General features: G+C 38.8%; 2 protein-coding genes across 2 annotated transcripts in view; one reads left to right on the top strand and one right to left on the bottom strand.

Moving 5' to 3' along the window:
* The window catches only part of XPO7 (exportin 7), a 36,886-nt gene extending 11,583 nt beyond the window's left edge, over positions 1 to 25,303 (top strand). The window contains exons 2-28 of the mRNA XM_072399841.1: positions 1,527 to 1,673; positions 3,094 to 3,187; positions 3,945 to 4,111; positions 7,103 to 7,168; positions 8,424 to 8,528; positions 9,179 to 9,344; positions 9,789 to 9,862; positions 9,954 to 10,073; positions 10,305 to 10,451; positions 11,071 to 11,243; positions 11,667 to 11,860; positions 12,146 to 12,251; positions 13,397 to 13,532; positions 13,630 to 13,703; positions 13,803 to 13,883; positions 14,869 to 14,932; positions 15,605 to 15,713; positions 15,793 to 15,899; positions 16,985 to 17,073; positions 17,499 to 17,606; positions 17,694 to 17,776; positions 18,462 to 18,676; positions 19,915 to 20,053; positions 20,146 to 20,306; positions 21,133 to 21,231; positions 21,530 to 21,657; positions 22,209 to 25,303. Coding sequence (XP_072255942.1) covers positions 1,527 to 1,673; positions 3,094 to 3,187; positions 3,945 to 4,111; positions 7,103 to 7,168; positions 8,424 to 8,528; positions 9,179 to 9,344; positions 9,789 to 9,862; positions 9,954 to 10,073; positions 10,305 to 10,451; positions 11,071 to 11,243; positions 11,667 to 11,860; positions 12,146 to 12,251; positions 13,397 to 13,532; positions 13,630 to 13,703; positions 13,803 to 13,883; positions 14,869 to 14,932; positions 15,605 to 15,713; positions 15,793 to 15,899; positions 16,985 to 17,073; positions 17,499 to 17,606; positions 17,694 to 17,776; positions 18,462 to 18,676; positions 19,915 to 20,053; positions 20,146 to 20,306; positions 21,133 to 21,231; positions 21,530 to 21,657; positions 22,209 to 22,302 — 3,246 coding nt within the window. The 3' untranslated portion in view covers positions 22,303 to 25,303. The remainder of the gene's footprint in view (positions 1 to 1,526; positions 1,674 to 3,093; positions 3,188 to 3,944; positions 4,112 to 7,102; positions 7,169 to 8,423; positions 8,529 to 9,178; positions 9,345 to 9,788; positions 9,863 to 9,953; positions 10,074 to 10,304; positions 10,452 to 11,070; positions 11,244 to 11,666; positions 11,861 to 12,145; positions 12,252 to 13,396; positions 13,533 to 13,629; positions 13,704 to 13,802; positions 13,884 to 14,868; positions 14,933 to 15,604; positions 15,714 to 15,792; positions 15,900 to 16,984; positions 17,074 to 17,498; positions 17,607 to 17,693; positions 17,777 to 18,461; positions 18,677 to 19,914; positions 20,054 to 20,145; positions 20,307 to 21,132; positions 21,232 to 21,529; positions 21,658 to 22,208) is intronic.
* Positions 25,115 to 26,948, bottom strand: part of PBDC1 (polysaccharide biosynthesis domain containing 1) — a gene marked incomplete in the record, with an annotated part of 4,691 nt that continues 2,857 nt past the window's right edge. Inside the window, 1 exon segment of the mRNA XM_072399842.1 lies at positions 25,115 to 25,532. Within this exon segment, the coding sequence (XP_072255943.1) occupies positions 25,438 to 25,532 (95 nt within the window).

Raw genomic sequence — 26,948 nt, 5'->3', positions numbered from 1 at the left:
TATTATATTTCTGCCAGCCTTTCCCCATTGGCTGTTTCGGCACTTCTTAGTTTTTAGTGGAATTGGGAACAATGAACACAGCCTGATCACTTCAGATGCTTATTTAACATAACCGTGTATGGTCGAAAATTAACATTACATTTCAATATTCTTAGAAACTGAAGATCTCCTTGCACTCCCTGATATTTTTACTTATTTAACTTTTTATTATTTAGAATTGCCTTATTTCAATCTTACTTTTTTAAATCTTTTATTATTTAGAATTGCCTTCTTAGCTGTGGCAGATTTCCTTTCAATATTCTTCCAGGCCACACCAACGCTACCTTTACAGGAGTAACACGTAGGAAGATTTTTTTTTTCTTTTTTTTTTTTACTTTTATTTCTGGAACGTAATCGTGCACCTAATATTTCCTACCTAACGCTAAAAGTTTCAAGCATTGTCCTTGTTCAAAGTTCAGATACTTTCTCAGATCTTTCATGTTTTTGATGTAAGAGGGCACTGAGGGCTTCACTCATTGATTTGTTTGTTTCTGTGCTGTGACTTTTTCTAGATAGGTTCATCAATATGGTCAGGCAGATTTAAACTAATGAATGTAGATCTGTATTTATTAATTTTACGTCTTTGCTGTGAATTATTTTGCAATAACTTGTGTTGCTTTTTAAGGACAACCGGTAAAAATGAATGGGCTACCAACACGTACCTGAGTCTTTAAACACCATACTAATATTATAGCACCATTGTACTATGGTACCACTGAAAATTGAGCTCTTCTACCCTTCCAGACAGGGCGCTGTGTGGCAGAGCTGTATAAATCTCAGGGTGGACAGACATACAAGTACTTTGGCATGTAAAACAAATATTTATATGTAATTTATCTGTGTATTTGCATGGATTTCAGCTTTTAGAAAGGTGGATAATGGTAGATTTAAGGGATGGTTTTGTATTAGTGATGCTTTTAGAGTTTTTTTATAAGGGTGATTTTAAGAATCCATGATCAGACATGTCATTATTGCAGAAAGGGAAAGTCAATGTCCGTTTTGCAATAATCCACCTATCTTCCCGATTGCTCTCATTTCTGTCAAAAAAGCTGACCTGTGCATGCATCCCGTCGTCCCCTATGTGTGCTGGGGATGAATGAACTGTGCAGGAGTTGGATTGTCCTGACCCGGCCAATCAAGATGCCGGAAGATGGTCTACAGGAAGAGAAGAAATATGATGATGGCGGCACCCTGCGAGGGAACAGGCACAGCTGAGTATTGCGGTCTTTGAAGATTTTTTTGGATAATGTTTTTATGGGTAAAATAAGGGTGTAACAGAAAATAACACAGATATACACATCTTGCCGTTACACTCAGGACATATATATGGCTATTTCCACTCCCTCATACTAGCTGTATAAAAATTTCAATAAAGGGGTTTTATTAAATACATTACAAGATCAAAGGTTGTTTTACTTGCTATTTTCCTTCCACTGAGGGTGTCATTTGTTCTTGACTAACATGGGCCATATTTTTTTTGTTGGCAGAGTCTAGCCCAGCTAGAGATCCTGTGCAAACAACTCTATGAAACCACAGACACCAGCACACGGCTGCAAGCTGAGAAGGCCCTGGTGGAGTTTACCAACAGCCCAGAGTGTTTAAGCAAGTGTCAGTTGCTGCTGGAGAGGGGAAGTGTAAGTACTGGGACACATCGGGCAGAAAGTACAGCAGCTACAAACATGTCTAGGGTTATGAAGGAAAATCCTTTACTTTTTACTATTTTGTGTTCTTTTTTTTTTTTTTTTTTTTTTTTTTTTTTTTTTTTTTTTTTTTTTTTGTTACTAAATTTATGTGTCTGAAATGAAGTAATGTTCAGTATAAGTATAATAAGACTAACATTAAGAGGGTAGACGCAGAGCACAGTGGCCACATCACTCAGTTTCTTTTTTTAAAAAAAGCCCGGGAATGGGGTCTGTTTGTGGTCATGCTTTTGCTTCTTCAACAGTTCCTATAGAATGTAAAGTAAGATGTACGAGGGGGTGCTGAGAAGTTCCTGGCTTTGCCCCCTTCCGAGTGAAATACAAAAATGAGTGTGGGGGCATATGACAGCCTGATATCTTAATATGTAACTGTGCAAATATCAGGTTTTTTCTTTGCGATTCTTAAAGCTGTTTTTTCTTTTGGTGAGAAGCTGTGATGGCAGAGGCACAAGAAAGTTTCACGTTGTTTGAGTTACGGGCCGTCATGAAGTTTTTCTTTCTTCAGGGAAAGGAAGGACACTCCTCCCCCAGTATTCGTGACATCTCGGTGTAAATGTCCTTTGCTGACTTTCCCTGGAGAAACAAAAACTTCATGACGGCCCATAACTCCAACGACCTGAAACTTGTTTGTGCCTTACTAAAAGAAACTACACTTTTAAGAATCGCAAAGACCTGATATGTGCACAGTTACATACTAAGATATTAAGCCATCATATGCCCCCACACTCATTTTTCATTTTCATCTGGAAGGGGGCAAAGCCAGGAACTTCTCAGCACCCCCTTGTATATTGCAACTGCCAATCTGTATTATGAAACCCTGAAAAATAAAGGTTTTATTGCTTAAAGACCATTCTCAGGCTGTAATTGCAAATTACAGCCTGAGATGGAAAGTTTACTTAGTTGGAAAGTGGAGCAATATCTGTTCTGCCCTAATTTTGTTTTCTTCTGTCTTCTGTCCGTCAAGTTAACAGTCCCTCTGTGTTTGTCAATAAGGGTTTTCTAAAGACAAATATGACAAAAGTGAATGATATTAGTATACACACATGTTGCTAATTATAATACAGATGGGAAGTAACCTGTTTTGTATTTCCTTCTTCCTGTGTTTGCTTTATACAATTACATTATTATTATTATTATTATTATTATTATTATACCATTGAAAGAAACTTGAAAGGAGCGGTCAGACAGATAAGAAGCAAACCAAGAGAGAGCAGTGTCACAGATACCAATGGAGGGCATGATTTGTATTAGAAGGGGATGATCAACAGTGTCAAAAGCAGAGGAAAGATCAAGGAGAAAAGTATCAAGAGTTGCAATGTATAAGCTAACATTTCCTTTCTCTTTTTGTTTCCAGTCGTCATATTCCCAGCTACTTGCTGCCACATGTCTAACCAAACTGGTGTCCCGGAGCAGCAATCCCCTTCCTCTGGAGCAGAGGATCGATATACGTGAGTACACAAGATTTGCTTTGGAGTCCTGACGCTGGGGCTATGGTGTGTGTGTCATAGTGTTACCCTCCATAACAAAGTGCAAAAAAAAATCACTTTGAACAATTCCTGACCTACAAAGTATTTGGAGACTTCATTTTCCATAAATGTGGAGCAGAAAAATATTTTTTTTTCTTTGGCAATAAAACCTCTGGTCAAGATAAACTGACTTTTAAATAGTTTCTAATATCCAGTCTTTGTAGATTTTTAAATGAGTGTTTTCGTATATCTGTTAGGTGTAGAAAAAACGTTTTGATTCTTGCAGAAATCCGGTGCTGTAATGTGTATAACCTCCCAAGTTATGAAGAAGAGGAGGGGTAGAAATTCTGTATTCCTAACACACTTCTGTTCTAGGGTGACCCTACTGCTCCTCAATTGATACAGTACAGAGTGAATATATTCTCCATAAGACAGGAAGTGTGTTACTGGTAGTATCAGCAGGTGAAAATGAAGAAAATCTGTAAAAAATAAACAAATGTAGACACCACATTTAAGCGTAGAGAAGCTGCAATTTATTGTTTTCTTGTAGTGATTAAAACTCTTGTCTGGTTTTTTTCCATCTGTGTTCTATTCAGAAACTTCATTCTGAATTAAAATACTATTTGACACTGCAAAACCCATAAAGTTTGCTGGGCAGATATCATAATTTACCAGCACAAGGAATGTAAAAATCAATCTTTACTGCATATAGAACCTAACTTAGCCTCTTCTCTTTCAGGAAACTATGTGCTGAACTACCTGGCTACGCGCCCTAAACTTGCTTCATTTGTCACTCAAGCACTAATCCAGCTGTATGCTCGTATCACCAAACTTGGTTGGTTTGACTGTCAGAAGGACGAATATGTGTTCCGTAGCGTTATTGTGGATGTCACGCGCTTTCTGCAGGTGAGTGTGTGTTACCAGGCTGAAAAGAAATGAATGTGTAAAAGCTCTATGCAGCTTAGAGCTGTAAATGAATCTCAAATTGAATATGAATGCACCTGAAGGTATTCTGTATTTGATCATTAACATGTTAAAGTCATTGTATGTCTGTGGGATGTATCTTCGCTGAAACTATTGTTAAATGCTTAGGACAACCACTTAGTCTTATGTGGTTTCTTTTGAAATCTGAAATTCCTTCTTTATAAAGCATCCTTGAAACCTTAATCTTACCCTATGGGTGCTTGATGGCAGCAAAGTACTCTTTTTGTGTAGTTTTGAGCAACCTTTCACTCTATACAGGATATCACTATAGAACAGGCATGGGCAAACTGCGGCCCCCAGGACTTTGGGTGTTCCGCGGCTCTGAACACGTCCCCTGGATCTGAGCCTGCGATGGGAGAGTGGGCGAGGTTATGCCATCATGACGTCACGTTCAGTGGCGTCATGATTGCATAACCTGACCCACTCCCCCATCGGCCCGACCCCTCTGTCAAAATTTTTTTCAGATTGTGGCCCCTGAGTCAAAAAGTTTGACGACCCCTGCTATAGAATGTTAAGTTATGCTGGGTGGGCTCTCTAATAATGTTCAAGTATGTGTGCAAAGCAGAAGTGCACTTTATTGGAAACTGACCCTTATGGTCACTGGTCCAGGCTTCAGTGGCTGCTCTGACACTACTGATTGTTCCATCACTCTCTTTCGTTAGATGTCCACTGATAATGGATCTTGTGCATGCACACATGAGCTGCATTGTGCACAGTTCTCTTTTTGTCATGTCAAGTATGATCCAAAATATATACTGCATTGGGCAATTTATTATAATGGGACATTAGTTCCACTTTTTTTTGTGCAGTTTACATATAAAGGAGTTGTCAGATCATTCATCTCTAGGAAAGAGAAACTAGCGACCTTCATGCTTCTCTATTGAGGATTCATTCAATGTCCTTCTCGGAGGATGTTTATGTCTGATAAAAAAAAATATAAAAGGATTTGGCTTTTTTGAAATGATCTAATTCTCTTCCATAGTGCATATCTTAAATTTGAGCTTCTCTCCAGGACAGTGCTAATCAAAAAACACTACATAGATGCACAACAAATATACCATCTTGACTTCTGACAGACGTTCATTGTGGTCATGTAATGCTTCATTTTCTCTTTTTTACACGATGACTGTGATGCATTCTAGTCTAGGACCACTGGACTAGATTATTTCCTCTAATCCCCTCTAATCCGTCCCTCAGCAATGTTTTGTCAGTACTGCCAGGTTCTCTTTTGTTTCTCTGCACTGACCCTGTTACATGAAAAATCTGATCTGCCATTTAATGTATTTCTGCTTCCGTTTTAAAAAAAGGAAAATCAGTCCCAATCAGATACAACTAAGTGGATCATTTAAATTTATTTAAGTTAAATTGTTTTGTAGTTTTCCTGTGGTTTGTCTTGTTAGCATTTGTACCTCCGATAATGATGATTAAAAGATAACATTCTGCTGTCAAGTGTTAGGAAGATGATTGGTGTGTCAAAAACATTCACTTTAATGTTCAGTCATTTGTTTTATTATGTGTTGCACTAAGGCAGCCCACTCTAAAAAAAAAAAAAAGGGCATGAATAGAAAGAATGCCAGACTAGAGGAAGGAATTACACCCATCCCCCAGGAAAATAAGTATTTAATAAATAAAGGTTAAATTTAATAAAGGTAACCTCACCAACAAAGGGCGAGTTTTATTTTATTTTTTTCCTTGGACTCCTTGCTCCTGACGTCTACTCCAATTAGTTAGAAGGTAAAGGAAGTTTACCTAATACAGGTAGTCCCCAGGTTAAGGACATCTGGCAAACGGACGACTTCTAGATATGCAGGGGCTTCCCTGCTCCCTCGTGTGCACCAGGAGGCTTGGAGGAGGAGGGACGGTTTGCATGACTTGCAGAAGAAATCTTTTGCTAAACACACATGGGACTAAGCTCTTCTGCAAGCTCTTGTAACTCTTTAATGAACAAACTGGAGTTGTTTCTTTTTGCATATTAAGCACAGTTTGCTCCAGAAGTTAATCAATGTCTAGGCTCCAAGTTTTGTTTTTTTTTGTAAATAGCTCATAGTGAGGATTTTATAGAGACAAACATCTGTCCTAATTGCATTTATTAAAAAAATGTACCTGTTCTAACTTATTTACAAATTTAACTTAAAAACAAACCTGCAGTCCCTATCTTTTTGTAAAGGTACTTGCTGTCACAGAGGTTTGTTATTGTAGAAAAAAATATGGTTACACTATTTACATGACCCTAACAATATATTTTGCTAACAAGATTATTCAACTCCCCTAATAATTCTATATTGTCATTGGAAAGGATCTTTCACAATCCTTTCCAATGATAAAAGACTGAAAGAGCGTTGTACATACTGTGGCATTCTGCTTTATGGAGAGGGGAGGGGGAGAACGATGGAGCAGTGCCCCGCTACATTCTCCCCTTCACTTGTAATACGATCATTCGTCGTTTATGGCTCTGCCAAGACTGATCCATGAACGACGTCGGACAAGCGCCGTACACAAGCCAGATTGTCGTCTATTAGTCTTGATGTGATTATCGGACATGAATCATCTGACGTGTGTATGTAGCTTGTCAATTGATATTTATAATTTTGTGAAAATTAGTGGTTAGCATATTTATTCACACTGGGCCCAAAGCATTCATGAGCATCATAACTGATAAAAGTGGGATCATGGCGATTGCTCACCTTTCCATTACCTGTACAGTTTCTGAAGTTCTCTTCCTTTCTTTTGTTATAAATCATTGTGTCCAGTTGATGTATTAACATTCCGTCCCCACCACCACTTTTATAGCTATTTATTCTTGTTTATCAAGTATTAGAACAAGGTGCATAACTTTGGTCATTTATCTTGATATTTGCCACTTTCTTTTCATTCTGACTTGTGTAATCTCCTGCATTTATTTACGCTTTACAGGACAGTGTGGACTATTGTGTCATCGGAGTCAGTATTTTATCCCAGCTGACCAATGAGATTAACCAGGTAAGTGACACCTTCCTGGATGTGTGCCAGAATCTGCACACCAGGATCTCCAGTGTTTGTGAAAAAAATTCTCTTCTTCACATTCTTAATTGCTTCAGTTCAGTATTAGATGATACTACTGCTGGTTTGGTTCTTACAAATTATCACTGTGTACAGAACTTACATTTCTTTAAGCAGACTGGTAATAAAAATATTTTGAGCACAGACTTGGCTTGAGGCTTAAATATGTGCTACAATCCGTCTTTTATTAGTAACATGAAGGGGCTTTCCCAGTTTAGGGTGGGACGGTGATGACTGGAAAATTATGATTTCTCAGTGTTCTCCAAGTAATAATTTTACCTTCAGGACTGACTCAACCATATGAGGAATCTACTGACATGCAGGCTTATAGTAAAGAAAATGTAAACCTGCACTCTATATCATAATTGTTTTTTATTATTGCCTTGAACCAGCTTTTTAGTGACCGTGATGTACCCTGCCTGCCTAATGTGGTAGCATGGTCGCCTGTAGGTCTCCATCAAGGGTAGTGTGACAAGGTGACAATACAGGAGCTCAGTTGAGAATTATAACAAGAATCTTCTTAGCAGGATCATCAAGAAACAAATGAATAAACATATTAAATTTGACAAAAAATAAACTTTGGTAGTAATGCTCATTTCTGGATTCTAATGAATGACTAGATGAGGATATAAAACAAAAATGCTTCGGATCCTAATGTATACTATCTCAAAATCATTTTTTGCGGGGGAAGATCAAAATTTAAGTTTTATTTATTTATTTATTTTTCTCACTCCCTGGTCAAATAAAAGAAAAAAGTAATTACCAGATCACTGGTAAAAGAAATAGGATGCAATTTCCAACCACCTCTAAAAATGCTATCTATCTGGTTGTCTCTATCTGTTTTGTCCCACAACAAACATGCAGCTAGCGAACTCTTCATCCTTTGTTCTGGGTCAATGACTTTTAGCATAGAAGCTAGAAGGTCCGTCTACGTACCAGGGACCCAGCTTTTTTAGTCTGGATTGGTCTTCAAATGTTTCACTTGAGTTTGTTGTTCATGCAGGAAAGATAATCCTTCCTTAAATGTGTATACTATTTCTGGCCTTTATTCAGAAAAAAATAACCGAAAGCTTAAATAAAAATCGGTATGGCTTAATACAGCTAACTAAGCATGACAGATATAATGAGATTTTTGGTGTTCTGGCAGCATGTGGTTATCTATAATTAACAGATAGCGGTTGTGTTTTTTCAATAGGCAGATGCCACCCACCCTCTGACCAAGCACCGCAAAATTGCCTCATCCTTTAGAGACTCATCGCTGTTCGATATTTTCACTCTGTCCTGTAATCTGCTCAAACAGGTAAGAAGACAATATTAATCACAAAAATAACTTTTTGATGATTTTCAGGTCTCCTAATGCAGGCTTCCTTTTGCAGTCTTCTTGTTTCATGATAGGTTAGATGGTATTTTTTAGGTCGAACTTTAGATACACAACCAAGTACACAGATGCAATACATTGAAAAGGGTGGTTTTAGCAGCTAAAAGATCTGTTTTTCTGCCCAGAGATATACCCAGCTCCATCACAAAACAGCCAGATGAATGACAGTAATCCCATTTGAGAAATACATTTATGTCCTTTCTCCACACAAAAACAAAATAATGAGGTTATTCCTATGCTCACTCTGTTCTTTCTGTATGTTCCTTTGCATGCAACACCAGATTGGCTCCCATTTTTCTCTACCTCTGTTTTAGTCTGAGTGTTGTTGTATAATGTACTGCAGTTATTTATTTCTAAATAGAGTACACAAACATTACTCTGTCCCCAGACAAGCCAGACAGGCTTAAAAAGTAAGTCAATCTACTTACTGAATTAATGTAAAGCCTGGGACTAGGAAACAATAATTCTCCTATTTGTCGATTCCTTACCAGTTGTGTGACCTGCAAAATATAAATCTTCTATCGCTCCTAAAAGCTGAAACTCTGGTACTTTTCTCTCTCTTTTGTCTCTAGGCATCTGGCAAGTCCTTGCTTCTGTCTGATGGGTCTCAGCATGATCTGCTCATGCAGCTACTCAAACTTACACACAACTGTCTGAACTTTGACTTCATTGGTACTTCCACAGATGAGTCCTCAGACGATCTTTGTACAGTGCAGATTCCGACAAGTTGGCGCTCAGGTGCGTTAAAATTGTAGAGAGTTGCTTTGTGCAACAAAATGGACAACACCTCCTTTGGTGGCTTGATTCTTAATGGTTTCTCCACCTGGTCACTCATTGTTTAACTTTTTGGCTTATATAAAAGCAAATTTTAGGCTGCCCAACTGTTGCTATTCAGTTGGGTTCTGGGACCTAAACTGTTCCTTTATGCTCAAGCGCATTCAACATGACTTAAAGGAGATATATATTATTAAAATTTGCCACTGAGCAGAAGACTATGACTGAAAATACAACACTCATCTGCTCAGCTGCATAGAATTTCCGTTTTTCATTCTTTCTGAAATTGGAAAATCCACTTTGGAGGCTGGTCTACTTTGATTTTTGGAAATTATTTAATGGAACTGATTTCTAGGTAAAATTTGAAAGTATACCTATTAACATCATGCATCTGTTGTGCTTCTGCAGCCTTCCTGGACTCTTCTACACTACAGCTGTTTTTTGACCTATATCATTCCATTCCTCCCAACTTCTCCCCACTGGTAAGTGACTTTTGAAGGGTCCAGAAAGTGAACTCTGCTGGTAACATTTGTCCTAAAAGTTCTATGATGCAAGCTTTCTTTTTCTGCACAGGTCCTCTCCTGTTTAGTACAGATTGCCTCTGTGCGTCGTTCCTTATTTAATAATGCCGAAAGAGCCAAGTTCCTCTCACACCTTGTGGATGGGGTAAAGAGGATCTTAGAGAATCCCCAAGTAAGTGCATGAAAGATCTTATAATGCAAAAGACTTCACACAGTTGTGTATTATAAATCAGTTTCTGCTATGATGTATTTCTCCTGGTATTATATACAGAATCTTTCTGAAACTTTTGTGCAGAGCACAGGTATCTTTATAAACTTTACAAAACATGGGAAGGATGATCATATTTGTAGCTCTGTATATCCCATGGACCAGTATACTAATCAGTGTCATTTTGTTTTATAGAGCCTGGCTGACCCCAATAACTACCATGAATTCTGTCGATTGCTAGCCCGACTGAAGAGTAATTACCAGCTGGGAGAGCTGGTGAAAGTGGAAAATTACCCAGAAGTCATCAGGCTTATTGCTAACTTTACTGTCACCAGTCTGCAGGTTGGTTTAAACACACATAAATTAATATCAGCCGTTGTTATATGTGAAAATAGCAAGTCTATATAAATGTTCTGTTTTTCGGAGAAGATTTGGCTGCAAAAAACACACTCAACTTTCTAGCCAAGGTTTTTTTTTTTTTTTGTTGTTGTTGTTTTTTTAATAGTGTAGGGAAGCATCATACTTTCTGAAGTTTTACTGTTAGTGTGTACGGGAAGATTTTACCTTCACTTGTGTCCTTGTAACACTTGGGGGGGGGGGGATTTGCTGTTAGCCAGATGTTTTGTTTCACTTCACTAGACGGTTTTCACTGACAAAAGATCTGTTCTATGACTAACATAAAACCAGTTGACTTCCTTTTGAACATACTTTAATTTAAGGTGTAATTCTTTAGTATCTGCTTGAGGTCTTACTGTCTGACCATCTTACTGTCACAAGCCATGTTGATTTTAGAGAAAAGCAACAGGGATAGTATGTTGCTTAAATATGCACTGCAATCTGATCTCATCATCCAAGTCCTTAGACCATTGATAAGCAGTATATAATACATCTAACTTGTATCTGATGATCAGGTTATTATTTTGGATTTTGCATAAATGGTTTGTGTGTCCTTGTTTTTCAGCACTGGGAATTTGCACCGAATTCAGTACATTACCTCTTAAGTCTGTGGCAGCGTCTTGCAGCATCTGTGCCCTATGTGAAGGCTACAGAGCCACATCTCCTGGAGACTTACACTCCAGAAGTGACAAAGGCCTATGTCACATCTCGCCTGGAGTCTGTACACATAATCCTCAGGTAAACGAATTAGCATGGATTGTAATCTCTTATGGTTTTATAATGAATGTGTAAGGAAAAAATAAAGTGTGGCCATGTGTCCTGCCATTAAGTGGAGCTAAAGCAGACTGTCAAGCAAAAAGCACACGTTATCTCCTTCCTATGACTGTCACTCTGAAATTTGTTACATGTGCTGTGAACTTTCCATAAACACTGGTCCCCATTCCTCTTGGACACAGGTTGCCTATCGTTCTGTATACTTTTGTTTGTGATGTATCAGCTCATTTAGGATGGACCTTTGTTGAAATTGTTTCCTATTCCTCTTGATATTTTTAGCCAAAATAAATATTAACAAATGGGTTTCAGTTTGTATCGGTATAATGTGGCTATTGTCTTTGGGTTAAATCCTGGTAAAACTCCTTCACCTAAATGATATCTTTGTAGGGATGGCCTGGAGGATCCGCTTGATGACGCAGGACTGGTGCAGCAACAGCTGGATCAGCTCTCCACCATTGGGCGCTGTGAATATGACAAGACGTGTGCACTCTTGGTGCAGCTGTTTGACCAATCAGCACAGACCTATCAGGAACTTCTTCAGAGTGGATCAGCCCCTAGCATGGAGCTGGCTGTTCAGGAAGGTGAGGATCAATGTGTACAGATCGATAACACTTGTTCATTTTGCTCATAATATCCCTTTGTATGCGGAGGCTAGTAAAGATGTTCCTGCTATTTCTTGGCTTTAAATTATTACACTTAATAAAGGAAATTTGCCATAAAAGTTAGAACAGTAGCCAAAGTTCTGATTTGTTTAAATTACTTTTTCCTTTTGCTACATAAAAAATCCTCTTTAAATGGGTTATGTCGTACACATTTCGCTTTCCTTGGTTCTCTTTTTTACCTTTTCACCTTGCCTCTTCCTTCAGGTCGCCTCACTTGGCTTGTATACATCATCGGGGCAGTGATTGGAGGTAGAGTCTCATTTGCCAGCACCGATGAGCAAGATGCCATGGATGGAGAACTAGTATGTCGGTAGGTATTACTGCAGTCATAGCTATGAAAAGATCTCATATTCATGTTAAGAAGCGAACAGTCTAATGGTAGATACAGTATATACAATAAATATTTCCTAGTCAAATATGATGCTGGGCCTGCTAAATTCGGATCAGCTCTCCCACATGTGACACTATTGTATTTGCAAGGCCTGATTTGTGTGTTTAGTTTGTGTTGTCAGCCCACACAGGAAGCTAGGAACTCAACAGATTACTCAGGGACTATCAACAGATCTTTCTTATCTGGCAGTGTTTTTAAAGGGAAATGCACATCAAGCTCTGACTTTTGAGGGTTCTTTTGTTGTTATTCTGTCTCTCACAGCTTCAATTAACCTAACATTACAAGTATAGACTGGTCATTTCTTTGTCAGAGGGCAAACGTACAAAAATCAGCAGGGGATCAAATACTTCTTTCCCTCACAGTATGTAATAGAAAGATGTGCTAAATATCCTCTTTTTATGAAGCTTTGACATGCACTTATTAATGTAGTCGGGGTATGATTTGACTGGTTTATTCTAATGAAATAAATTCAAGTTAATCTAAGTATACAACATGTCATCAGATACAGTCTACATGGCTTACCAATAAGTTAATATTTTTTCATCAAACCATTGCTTTTGTGCATTAGGCCATGTTAGTTCAAAAATGTTTTAAAAGACAATTTTTCGAACATGAAAAATTGCATAGCAAGTAAAAATCTAGAATTGTGTTCTAGAGGCATTTACCTGGTTGCTGTGGATCGTTGTTTCCAGTCCTTTTCATACCTCTTCAGTTGCTTTGAAGAGTACACCCAGAAGTACAAAACCCTGATGTAAACCCCAAATAAAGGAATTTGCAGCTCTAATCTGCATGGTTACTGTGTAGCCTGCCACCTGTTCCGCTCAGTTAACAAATTAAATCTTTGATCTCATTGCTAGCAGTGGGGTGACAGGAAATGGTAAGGACCTGCTTTCTATACCAGCGGCCAGTTACACATGTTATTGTACATTTAAAGGTGAATTTAAACACTTTCTTCAGATTGACATTATTTCATATGGCTATATCATAACATATTATTGATTTCAATAATTTCTTTGCTTTTTATTTACCATACTCATCATCGTATCATTCTTTTAATTTGACAGAGTGCTTCAGCTCATGAACCTCACAGACTCGCGTCTAGCACAGGCTGGAAATGAGAAGCTGGAACTTTCTATGCTGAGCTTCTTTGAGCAGTTCAGGAAAATATACATTGGGGATCAAGTGCAGAAGTCCTCCAAGGTAACTAGGATCGCCAGCTAACACTAAGCAGTAGCTAGCATTTTGTACTCCATCTGTTCATGGTCTGATCATGGTCTTTATTTTCTCTCAATTGCAGCTTTACCGTCGTCTCTCAGACGTGTTGGGTCTGAATGATGAAACAATGGTGCTGAGCATCTTCATTGGCAAAATGTGAGGCTTGCTTCTGTAATTTTTGTCCAGCATCTGTTGCCTGTTATGAATACTAATTGTACAAGAAAAGAGATGACCTGCTCTTTTATGTTTCTGCAGAATCACAAATTTGAAATACTGGGGACGCTGCGAACCCATCACATCAAAGACCCTTCAGCTGCTGAATGACTTGTCTATAGGATATCCTACACTAATATTTGGATATTGCTGGGTGGGCGGGGGGAACTCAGGCGTACTTCCAAACCCAAGCGGTTGTGTTAACATATTTTTGCTCATATCAGACAGGTTTTGCATTCCCTAGTCTATGGAAATGCAAAACCTGTGAAGGATATCAACTGCAGATAATATACATCTGTGAGTGAATTCTGAATAACCTGTGAAGCTTTAAAAACTGTCAAACTAATACCATTGACATAAATCCAAACCTGTCCACCCAGATGACAATAATATAATTCTGTTGTAGGATTTCTGATGCAACTTGTGTTTGATTATGGGATATACTGGATCTATTACTGTTCTTGTACATGCAAGGTCTTTTACCTTGGGGTGGGTTATCGTTGCGTTAGTCGTGTATGTTTTTGTCTGGCCTTTTTTGCTAGAAATAAATTAAAAAGATGCTTAGGTAGAATAAACAAAAGATTCTTTATGGTACATGTAAACAATTAATAAATACCAGCCAGTTTGTTAAACCACTTTGACATAAATAGTTCCCAACAATTTTTTTTCTTTTTTCTTTTTTTTTTTCTTTTTTTTTTTTATACTTATTGTTGCATATGAGCACTGCAGATGTTTTGTAGCCTCATACATACTTGTACATGGCATTCTCAGGACTGATTTCCTGATGGTGACAGCAGAGAGCCATGTCTGTACAAAAGTTGCTTGGCACATCCGCTTCTAGTCTTTTTTAGAAGTCTGATTTGACATGGTGACAACAGTGAACCAAAACTGGCAGACAGGCACTCCCTTTAACAGGAAATTCATCATGTACCTTCATCGCAGACTCGTGGTTACTATTCCAATAAAAGCTGCATATCTGCAATATTAAAATGATAGTTTGGTGAATGACAACCTATTGTAGGCCTATTAAGAACCTGCTTTTTAATGAATTGTATGTTTTTTATAAGGTTGTTTGTGATATTAGTTGTTTTTCCTTAACCCCTCGCACGTACAGCAGTGTCAGGAAGCTGGTGAAGCTCAGTGCTGTTCAGTTCATGTTAAACAACCACACAGTAAGTGCAACGGTGCCTATAATGCAGAAATTCATATCAATTGCGATGTACCTGTTGCTGTATACAGTAAAATGATATACTGAATTGCATATGTTGCTGAAAGCCCCGATTTCATCCCCCCCCCCCAGACTTCTCTACATGAAGCTGAAAATAGGTCCCAGTATTACCCTGGTTGTATTTAAAAAAAACGTGTTGTGCTTTTAAAAAAAAATTTTTAAAGAATTTTGTTTTCTTTTTTTAATGCAAAGTTAATTGCCAAGCCACCAAGATGCTGATTTAATAAATTAGGAACTTTTCAGGCTTGGAGGGAAGAAATCGATGGTTTGGGAAACGTCTTCACTTTTGAGATTTTATTATTTGGCACATATGTGATCAAATTGGTAATGTTCCCCAAACACCTCATCCTCTCTGCATATACAAATGGTTCATATCTGTATATAAGTACATGTAAGACTCACAAACATAGTCTCTGTTCGTCAAAGGACTTTACCTCTCTCGTCTCCTAATTTGTAAATTTGACTGAAGGAGGACAGGAACCAGTAGAGCATTTGGAACAAAAACTCCATATAATAGGTCAAAAGCATTTGATGTAAAATGAAGTTGGTCACATTTTGTTCGATAATGCTCTTTTAGGATCAAGGCCTGCAGTTATATCGATATTCTCTCTTACAGAGCGAACACTTTTCTTTCTTGGGAATCAACAGCCAGTCAAATTTGTCAGATATGCGCTGCCGAACTACCTTCTATACAGCACTGGGGCGTCTCCTCATGGTGGATTTAGGTACTTTTGCTTTGTTAAATCTTGTGAGTTTTGTCATCACCTCTATCTGTGTCATTTACTTTTTCCTTACTGTGTTTAGGAGAGGATGAGGAACAGTTTGCTCAGTTCATGATGCCTCTAACCGCTGCCTTTGAATCAATGGCCCAAATGTTTAACAGCAACAACTTTAATGAGCAAGAAGCAAAGGTAATGTGAATTGGTCATGTGGTAAAGTCCCTTGTTATTTACGGCGATTTGTTGCATATATTTGGCCAAGTCATTGTTTTAGAACTGCTCCTATGATGGCTAACCAGACAATTACATTAAGCCACTCTGTTATTCTCTTAAGTTGGCTATTTATAAAGGAAGGCCGGACTTTTATATAGTCTGATCAGTCATAGGGGTGCATGTCCCCAGCCCCCACCCCCCTTGTCTGAAATGCTATCCACTGTTCCCCCCACTTGCCCATCTGTTACTAGTGACTTATTTCTCCTGTATTAGCAGAGATCATAATCCACAGTAAATTTGCTTTAAATCTAGGTGACCATTTATATGTAATATATTTGAGAATAATACCTACCTAACTCGGGGAGTCTTTGTCCCTTGCCGAGACTCAAAAAAACACTACTCCTAGTAACCACTGCTTTATTTTAATGCATCAAATCTTGTGTCAGTATTGTTTCTTCAGGTTGTACTACCTCCGTTAGTGCACCGATGTAACAAAACGCATTTTAGTAAATGCCAAAGAGGGTGATGGCAGTTATCCTGTCTTTGCCCCTTAGAAGGACATTCGGTAAAGTGAACCTGACCTATAAATGGATTGTGGAGAGTGTTAAAGAAAAGTCACATGGCATTAACATAGCAGTTTTTGTTTTTCTGATTCACCTTGTAACATAGTGATATTACTCATTATTCCTCTCAATAGATCCATTATAATAATATGTGTTAATAAATAAAACGTGTTACAAGGAGGACTGAATACAAAAACTGCTGTTTAATTGCATTGTATATGTTCTTGTGTATGTCCATAGTTACACTTTAAGCCACAACCACTGTAAATCCAATATCAGATGCTGCAGTGCCTTGACTGTTTACAAGTATGACACCCACAATGTTTCTGAAAATAAACTATGTCACTTCAGGTATCTATTATATTAAAAAAATCACATGACCAAACTGTCAAGCTTAAAGGTGCAAGTTGCACCCGTCTCCAGCCTTCAGCATATGTTGGTAAAAATGCTTTCTGACCCTGTTTCAACATTGTATTTCTTTTGTTTTGTTTTTAACTCTAGAGAAGTCTAGTTGGGTTGGTGAGAGACTTGCGAGGAATCGCCTTTGCATTTAACGCCAAGAGTAGCTTTATGATGCTGTTTGACTGGATGTATCCTTTTCAGGCTCCGCTAGGTATTTGCTGACATGACTAACACGTTGAAGGAAGGCTGGTAAAGTCTAAAAAAAATGACAAAAATGTCTGTAATGCATAGCAACCCATTGCCCACATTCCTTTTGAACATTCAATATAAAAAATTACCGCTGTAATGGTTAACTTTTTTCATTCTCATTTTGTATAACTGATTCGGTAGCTCTGTGAATAGTGTGTAAAAAGCAATTTAGACCAGTTGCTTGATGAGAAAATGGTAACTAGGTGAATTGGCCTCTGGTCATGTCTTGTCTGTAAAAAAATTACAGTTCAAATTACAATGTAAGTTTGAGGATGCATGTGTATTATTCCAAGCGCTAGTGATTGGAGGACAGACATGTGGTATGTAGCAGTCCTGTTCATTGCTATTCCTTAGCAATTCTCAGATACCCAGCATACATGCCCATTCTTCAGAGAGCGCTAGAACTCTGGTTCCATGACCCAGCCTGTACAACACCGATCCTTAAGCTCATGGCGGAACTGGTACACAACAGGTATGTCTTGATCTTTTTGTTCTTTATTTTTATCATAATACCAAAATGCAGTCTTCCAGGGGCTGATTGTGTTTGCCCTATTAACAGGTCACAGCGGTTACAGTTTGATGTCTCTTCACCGAATGGCATTCTTCTATTCCGAGAGACCAGTAAAATGATCACAACCTATGGTAAGCTGCTCAGTAAGATCAAACGGTCTTCTTTTCAGGGGCATTATAGGCTGTGGGTTGCCAAATTACGAAATTGTTACTTTAAGCAAATATTCCGTTTAGCCAGTTTTGTGATTCACACACCCTTTTGATACTGTAAGGCTGCATTTGGGTGACAACAAATTTTATCACCAACTACTGGTGGGATTTAGGCTACATACACATCTGCAATCGTGCAACAACTTAGAAATGCACGATGCATGAACAAGTGTTGTACATACAGCACCGTTCTGCTCTATGGAGAGGGGAGTGGGAGAATGACGGAGCGGCACCCTGCTGTGTGCTCTCCCCTTTACCTTGCATTAGGATCGTCCATCGTCCGTGGATCCGCCAGGACGGTCGTTCAGACAATGGGCGCTGTACACACGTCAGATTCTCGTCCAATATCGGCCGAGAACCATCGGACGTGTGTACCCAGCTTTAGATCAAAAGTCAGTCACCAAGTTCCATGTGGATGGTGGCTTACTGAATGCACCAAATACAATTTTTAGCATAATAGTTGCCTGCTAAGTGACAGGTTCGCTGAAATCATTGCAAGGTACCTAAAATATACATTAAACCAGCATGCTTTATTTCTGCAAGACATATACGTTTCTACTTTTTGGACGTGTTTATATTATGTTAATACAATGCGTTTTCCCCTCAGGTAACCGGATCCTGACCTTGGGTGAGCTACCCAAGGAGCAGCTCTATGTGCTGAAGTTGAAGGGAATCTCCATCTGTTTCTCGGTGCTAAAAGCAGCTCTAAGTGGCAGCTATGTCAACTTCGGTGTCTTCAGACTGTACGGAGATGAAGCTCTGGATAATGCCCTGCAGACATTTGTCAAATTGCTGCTGTCTGTGCCACACAGTGATCTGCTGGTAATATTGCACTCAAACCTGCAACATTCTCTATCACTGCATTGTTATCTAAGTTAGCAAAAAAAAAAATCGAAGTCTTCCGATCTGCAGGATTATCCTAAAGCCTTACCTAGTTTTATTTTGTGTTTCCCTTACAAAAAGCCAACAGGATTTATAGAAACTAAAATGCCAAGTGTTTAATTAGATTTGGTTTTTATTGTCTTATCTGTGATGATACTGTTTCTGAAATTAGGTTTGTTATATTTCTTCCCCCCCTTTGCCATAACAGCCTAAACAATTAGCTTGTATTGGAAGACCACCACTAGATAGGTCAGCTGTATATTAAGTTGTTTTTAGCTTAAAATCAGGTTCATTCAGTGTACTCTGCAGTCCTTTTTCTTTGCACTGTATTGTTGGTCATATTGCTGTAAATATGACATTACTTGCCTCTTGTAATTGCAGGAAAACTAAGCCTGATCAGTTGTATTACTGTGTCTATAACACTGGGATGCCCCTCTGAAACTGCAGATCCAGTCCAAAATGGACTTTTCTATAACTCTAAATTAAAATTTTCTATCTCCAGGCTAATCCATATGCAAGTCCCTTGCAGCCTCTTCCATAAAGGGCTCTGTGCTGTGGTGTTAGGCACTGACATCATCCCCAACAATGCAGAACCAACAGTCTTGTATTGTAAGTGAGGATGCTGAGGGCCAACCAACCACATGGAGTGTTGTATGGAAGAGGAGCAAGCCAAAAGAGTGAAGGTTGAGGTAAAGACATATTTACTCCAATCGTAGACCTAAACGAGCATTTCTCCTCTGCCCAAAGCAAGCCCCACAGCAAGGGTAGTTTTGTTTTAAAGATTCTATATTGAGATCCAGAACTTTTTAGTGACTGGATCTGGAAGTTGAGTTTTTAGTTCTACCCGGTGGTTTCAGGTTTAGACTTACACTTAAACTACAGTTTGTATTAGTTAATATAGTCTTACATATGCTGATAAAAAGGGTATTGATCCCACTCAAAAAAATGAATTATTTTATTAGAAAGAAGCTTCTTTTTTTCCCCTCCCATCTGTGTCTGCTTTTTCTTATTTTTTCACATTAAGAGCACAACTAGCATTTTACACATCAGAGAACCACTGTCCTCTGTATGAACAGGCCTCTGATATGTCCCTTGTGAAAGAAGAACTGCCCCAGGCTCAGACAGTTTTATGTTAAATATAACATTGAATGTAACATAACATTGATCTGTAATTGCAGGATTACCCCAAGCTCAGTCAGTCGTATTACTCGTTGCTGGAGGTGCTGACTCAGGATCACATGTCTTTCATTGCCAGCCTGGAGCCTCATGTAATCATGTACATTCTATCCTCTATCTCTGAGGGGCTCACAGCTCTGGGTGAGTATCTGCTTGTATCTAGGTCTTTGTAGAAATGCTGACACCATGTGTTTTTTTTTTTTTTGTAAATGATGTATTCTACATTTTTTTAGATACCATGGTATGCACGGGCTGTTGCTCCTGCCTGGACCACATAGTCACATACCTCTTCAAGCAGCTTTCTCGCAGCAGTAAGAAAAGGGGAGCCCCACCTCCACAAGAGAGCGAACGCTTCCTGCACATCATGCAGCAGCACCCAGAGATGATCCAACAGGTGACTTATGACATATTGGGTTTTCTTCTTCTAACATCTTTGATTTCCAGGAAACTAGATATATAAAAAATGATTTTTAAGAGTAAAATAACAGCAAGACTGCATAAATGTGTTAACAGTGAGGAAGAATGTTTTTTTGTTTTCATTCTTGAAGGCCTGGGTTTGTCCCTGAGGAACATCCACAGGCTCTGGCAGAGATGTAGCCTGGAGGCAAATTTCTTTATATAAAACTGTTGATGCTGCAACACATGATCAGAAACTAGAAATTTTTTTGCGGTTCCTCTACCCCCATGTAGATATATTGCAGAAAATAATTCCTGAGCTTTATTTTGACACCAGTAAATTCCCTTTGTGCAAACAGTGCTGGTATTGGAGTGGCTGATCACTATTCATGGGAACATTTAGAATAGCCTGTGGAAAGATTGTTCATATCATACAGCATTGGGATCTCATTCCAGCACAACAATGATACTAAAATGAGGAGAGCATGTTGTAAGTTCAGTATAATGAAGAAGAGAATTGTAGGCAATTCACACTTGCTGCTTTCCAGCCACACAAATGTGGAATCTATAAGTAGATTGATCACCACTACAATTTATAGGAAAAATTTATAATTTTCAGAACAATTTTGCTTTAAAGATAATTGAGATCATTGATATAACAAAAAAAAAAAAACAAAACAGAATTGTTCCACAGAAATAATTGAAAAGTGTAAATGTTTTGCTGCTTTCCAGCATTCTGCTCTCTCATGACTACACACAGCAGGGGAATAATGTAGGTGGACCAGCAGGGAGCTTTTATTAATGTTTGTGTCTTTTGTTTCTAGATGCTTTCCACTGTTCTCAACATCATCATTTTTGAAGACTGTCGAAACCAGTGGTCAATGAGCAGGCCGTTGCTAGGCTTAATTCTCCTCAATGAGAAGGTAGGAGATGTGTCCCATAATTTGCTTCCATCATTTGCTTCATTATCAAATCTGTTTGTTTTTCTGCCTACTTCATTAATCACATCAACACATTTTAGGCTTTAAGTAACAGCTAATCATATTTCAGTTCCTTGGTTGAAAAAAACAATACAGGTAAAAAAATACATAATGTATAAAACACTGCAGTTATGTGTTCACTTTTGATCTTTTTAATGAGAAGGGGTGGGAAGCTTTAATAAATAAGCTTTGCAAGTTTGTAAGTATTGCTGCCATCTAAAACACTCTTTGTGTCCCTCAGTACTTTGCAGAGCTCCGAAACAGCATTGTCAGCAGTCAGCCCCCTGAGAAACAGCAAGCCATGCATCTGTGCTTCGAGAACCTAATGGAAGGAATTGAGGGGAACCTACTCACCAAAAACAGAGACAGGTCAGTGCTTTGATTTGAAAGTACTGTTTTACTTACAATGTGAATCTTCATTGGTGCGCCTCTGTAAATATCAGTTATGCTTTACCTGTCCTGCAGAGCCACTCCCTTTTGGTCAATGAGTGACAGGGATACAGGGTGAAACTCCACTTTAATGGAATATTTGCATAAAACTTAATCTTCCCAACTCTGCATATGGTGATAAGGATTTTTTTTCTTGAAAATAACCTTTTGTTTCCTCCATTTTTAATTTGTATTGAAAGGTTTTACCTTTTGTAATCCTACTTTTCATTGAGATGACATTTTGTAGGATCAGTTACCCCCTCCCTAAATCACAGTTGATAAGCTACATGCTTACCTGTCAATAGGCAGCTCATAGCTGCACTGTCCAGTCTTCACAAGTTGGATCCTTCTATGAATGTGCACAAAGACCTCCATTCATCCTCTGATGGTAACACATTTGCTTTCCTTCAAGTTTTTTGCAAAATGCGATCTTTCAGCCAACTTAGAGAGTCATTGCAGCATTGTCTCATACTTTTGGTTTATCTCCCCAGGTTTACGCAGAACCTTTCGGCCTTCCGACGAGAAGTCAACGACTCTATGAAAAACTCAAGCTGCGGCCCCAACAGTAACGAGATGATGAGCTGACCTCTCCCCACACCTCTTCCATCATCTCCCCACCACCTTCCTCCCCTTGTAAAAAGTCCTACACATTTTTTGGTAATGTTTTGAATTCTTTCTACGGACAGGGGAATTAAAAACGGCGAGTGGATCTCTGCCTCCTCCCCCCTTTCCACAGAGTGGAGGCGGGTGGGGTGCTTATGAGTGAATGTGAGAGACGCACCTGTTCACCTGGACTTGAGCCCCTATTGAAAATTACAAATATATATATAAATATATATTATGTATGTATGTGTCATATTGAGTGACCAGTAAAATCACCACCACCCCAGCCCCCCTCCCACTGCTTCCCTCCCCATCAGCGTGGATGTACAGAGGAGTGGCAGAGCGTTGCGCTGCTAGAGTTAGGCTCTGCAGAGACTGCACTGAAAAAGGGTGAACAGGTTCTGCAAGGACATTTTGTAATAAACAAATCCTGTATACCGAGGGATGCAGCCCTCTCACTGCTCTTATTTTGACTGTGGAGTGAATGATTAGTGTTACAGGCTTCTGTCTTGTTGGATCCTCAGTGTACCTTTGGATACAGCAAGAGAGAACGCCAGGCCACCTCTTAGCACATACATGTCCTGTACTGGAGTATTGGGAGACTTGTGGTTGATGAAAAGCCTGTAGTGTGTCTGATAGTTGCCTCATTGTCACTGTGACTTGTGACAACAACTTGTGACTTAGGCTACGTACACGTCAGAGGATTCACGTCCGATTATCGTTTCAGGGCTAGTATCGGATGAGAATCTGCTGCTTTACAGATGTTAAATAGTTCAATATCCATGGGTTCACTTTGGTCTAAATCACATCAAACTTTAGAAAGGACCTTTTTTTTTTTTTTTTTTTTTTTTTTTTTTTGTAGGCATGTTGCAAATTTAGATCTGTTCTGTGAATAGCAAACATCCTCAATCACATCTTTGGGTTTAGTTCATGGCTCTGGCATATCCTAAGAGTAGCAAAATAATTAGAAATTTGTAGATCCATCTGACAGGACTGCAGGGAATACCTCTGATGACATCCCTTACTCTGATGTCTAGTTAATCCAATTTGGGTGAGATCAGCTTGTACATGAGAGGTACAACTATTTGTTTCTTCCCTTATTCCAGATTGATGACTGCCCTGGGAACATGCCCTGGGGCCATTGACTGAAGGAACTATATATTTAAATTCCAGTTTAACAGGTAATCCTTTATGTAGGGAGTAAGATTTCTAGAGTACTTCCTTATCTGAGGATAAAGGAGGTGGATCACATTTATTGCTGCTAAGTACCACTTCTGGTTAGTTCTCTGTTATTTAGATGGAGGGTTTAATCGGACTCACAGCACTGTTTTGGAATTGCCATGCAGCCCATGATTTAGAACAGGGGTGTCAAAACTCTGGCCTGCAATGTCCTGTTTTTTTTGGCCCCCATAGGAATCTTAAATATGAATTGCAGCTGGCCTGCCGCTGCATTGAAATAGCGCCGCTACTACAATTCCTGTCATCACTCGCGTCTATAGACCAACAAGCTCTCTGCCTATGTGTGGCCCCGCATTGGACTGATTTAAAGATGAAGAGAATTGTAGTAGTGGTGCTATTTCAGTTTCAAGTTTGGCCCAGGACTTTGTCTAAGTTTTTCATTTTGGCCCACTGTGTATTTGAGTTTGATACCCCTGATTTAGAGGATAGCAGCCTCCTTGTGTGGAAACATCACTGAGAAATATGGAGGTTGTCATTGGCAACCTTCTGTATGTGATACCTGTCAGTCATACTGATCCTTTAGCATTTTTTAAATCATGGATGATGGACAGAATAGGGGGTTTTATTTTCATGTCCTATAGGTCAATATATAGCAAGCTGTGATTTTTTAGGAAGGTCAGCAATGGTGGCCTCCATATTTCTTCTGTACTTTCAGGGGATAATTATAGGAGCTGTCGATGGATACCACCTTATATAGATGTAAATTGTAAGGGTGACTTTACCACAGAGTTGCAACTGCAGGCAGAACTGACCCTCTTGTTCTCTGTAGGCAGTCACTAGTAAAACCAGGCGTCTAGCATTTTTCAGGGAATGTAAAAACAAAACAAATACATGGAGGTTCCAGTGTTTGTATTCTTTAGCAAGTGGAGCTAAGTCTTTATTTCAGTCTGAACTTCACCAATGCCCACAGCTAGAAAAATGTCTTAGAGCTGTTATCTGTGGGCTACCTTGGTGCCATACACGCACCAGAGCAAATCATAGCACATAATAATGCCTGAACACTTTAATGAAGAAAAAAAAAAATGAAATCCCTCCAACGAAGATGTTTTCTGTGAGAAATCACTTGCAACAGGGTAACAAGCCATATTGGATGTAGTTTGTGATCCATTTTATAAATGCTAGCTGCTGCAGTCATAAACTGATCCTATATAAAGCTATTATTAAAAACTTAAAAAGCTGGTGATCTCTTTTACCACCATATATAAATTAGTAGCATAGAGTTACTAAAATCAACCTTATTATACCTCAAATTTAGATTTGAGTTGTACGGGTGGTAATGTTACCATACCATTACCACCCGTAATGGATTCCAACCTTTCCTCTCTATGGGTTTTAAGAAGACTTCCACTATGGACAAAATCATGTCTGCCTTTGTCTATAGGAAATATTGCATTGATGGCATTCATTGAAAATTAAACTGCTTAGCAGCTTTTGGGTTGTTGTAGAACTGAGAGAAGACTTTTGTATCTCCTTTTATATAAATAAGACACTTCCTGTTCCAAAATTGTTGCTAAGTCCAGAATTGAGGCAACTATTCAGTCATATAGGAGAGGTGTAGATTATAATACATGTATTTTATTTTACTGGAAAACGTAAAAAGACACGAATACTCTCGTCCGGCACTTGTTGGCTCTGAGGTGGTTTAGAAGTCTGTGTTGACAGCAATGAATTCTGGGTATTTTACTGTTTGCCAAATGAGTGTATAGTGGAAACTGCAGAAAATAAAAATTGAATTGTTTGTTAATTGGTATTGTTACATACAGGGTAACAATTGGCTGCTGGGTAATCAATTGCTTTTTCATATATGTGTCCATGGTGAATCGGTAGACCTGTGATTCCCAACAGCTTGAATTCATCAGTCTGCCATTTGTGGGATGATTATTTCCCGGGTTCTGCTGTCTGATGGAAGATGACATCATTGTATCCCTCTCTGTTCCGTGCTATTTCTATAGCATAGAATTGGATCCGGGTTGCTGGAAGACAAGAAAAGGAACCATTTCACTTTGAATAAAGGGGAAGCTTGGGCTCTCATTCCTAAATGTTAATCATTAAGACTTTTTAAAGCAAAATCTATCATAAGAGAAATATAGACCCAAAAAGGTCCTTAGGTAGTAAACATTGTGTCTTTCTTGTGTATAATCCACCATGACACAAAACCTTCTGTAATAGAATGAATCCATTGCAGTGCTCAACCCAGAATTTTTTTTTAACTGGGTGGGAAGAAATTGTAGGCGGGTGGCAGCCCCTGTATTGTGACCAAACGCTTCAGTAACCACCCAAAAACAGCCGTGTGATGCGCCCAGCTAAAAGGGCCTGGGGAGAACCCTGCATTGTCATGTAAGAAAAGTAAAGGTCAGCAAGCATTGCAAAAAAAAGTTTGCTTAATTTTATTGGGGGCTATTCCCCTCCTTCACACACACACACCTATGAAAATGATCATCAGATTCAACTGATTTAATCAAATAAAATGCAAACCTAAACCAAATTTTATCAAATGCTTCTGCTTCAAACTAATGTCAGCAGCAGGATGCACTATGGGAAGAAGACTTCTGTCTTCCTAGCAGAAGCCAGCTGTGAACTTATCCACTCTCTGTATAATTACATTTTAAAATCACCCCAGGCGCCAGTAAAGAATTAACCATATACTGGCTGCAGCAGCTATCAGCATTACACAAGCTGACTGTTCTTGCAAGCAATGTGGTTATTTCCTAATTTTTGGTTTGGGTGCATGCCAGCTCTGAAGAAGTGTTTGATAATAAGGCAGAGAGAATTAGCCTAACATTTAGTTTATCTGCTGCTGAAAAGAAATACAAAAAATGTACAGTGAGCTTACACATGCCTACCATTTATTAGGGTGAACCTGATTTCGGGTACAGTATAAAAGGATCTACTGCTAAGGTCCTGGTGTCAGATGGTACAGGACACCTTTAGAGACAGCTCAGAGCTGTTTAAGCAGAACAAGGCACAATTACACATTATGATAGTTAAGCTGAAAAAAAAAACATAGATCCATCAAGTTCAACCACTAAGGAAATAGACATATCCCAGATATAAACCCCTATGGACATAGTTGATCCACAGGAAGGCAAAAAAAACCCTGGTACAATTTGCTCCAACGGGAATAAAAATCCTTCCTCATCACATGAAGCAAATCGGATGTTCTCTGGATCAACAGTCCTTGTTCTCTTTACTTCAAAGCCTTAATCACCAGTTATATTTTGTGCTTCTAGAAAAGCATTCAGTTTTTTAATAAAGCAATCTATAGTATTTGCTGAAACTACTTCCTGAGGGAGCCGATTCTACATTTTCACAGACCTTACAGTGAAGAATCCCTTCCTTATACAGAGCCTAAATTGTTTTTCCTCCACACAGAATGCCTTCTTCTTCTT

The sequence above is a fragment of the Pyxicephalus adspersus genome, chromosome 2 (genome assembly GCF_032062135.1).
Source record: "Pyxicephalus adspersus chromosome 2, UCB_Pads_2.0, whole genome shotgun sequence".
NCBI classification, from domain to species: domain Eukaryota; kingdom Metazoa; phylum Chordata; class Amphibia; order Anura; family Pyxicephalidae; genus Pyxicephalus; species Pyxicephalus adspersus.
This window is presented reverse-complemented; position numbering and strand designations above follow the sequence as displayed.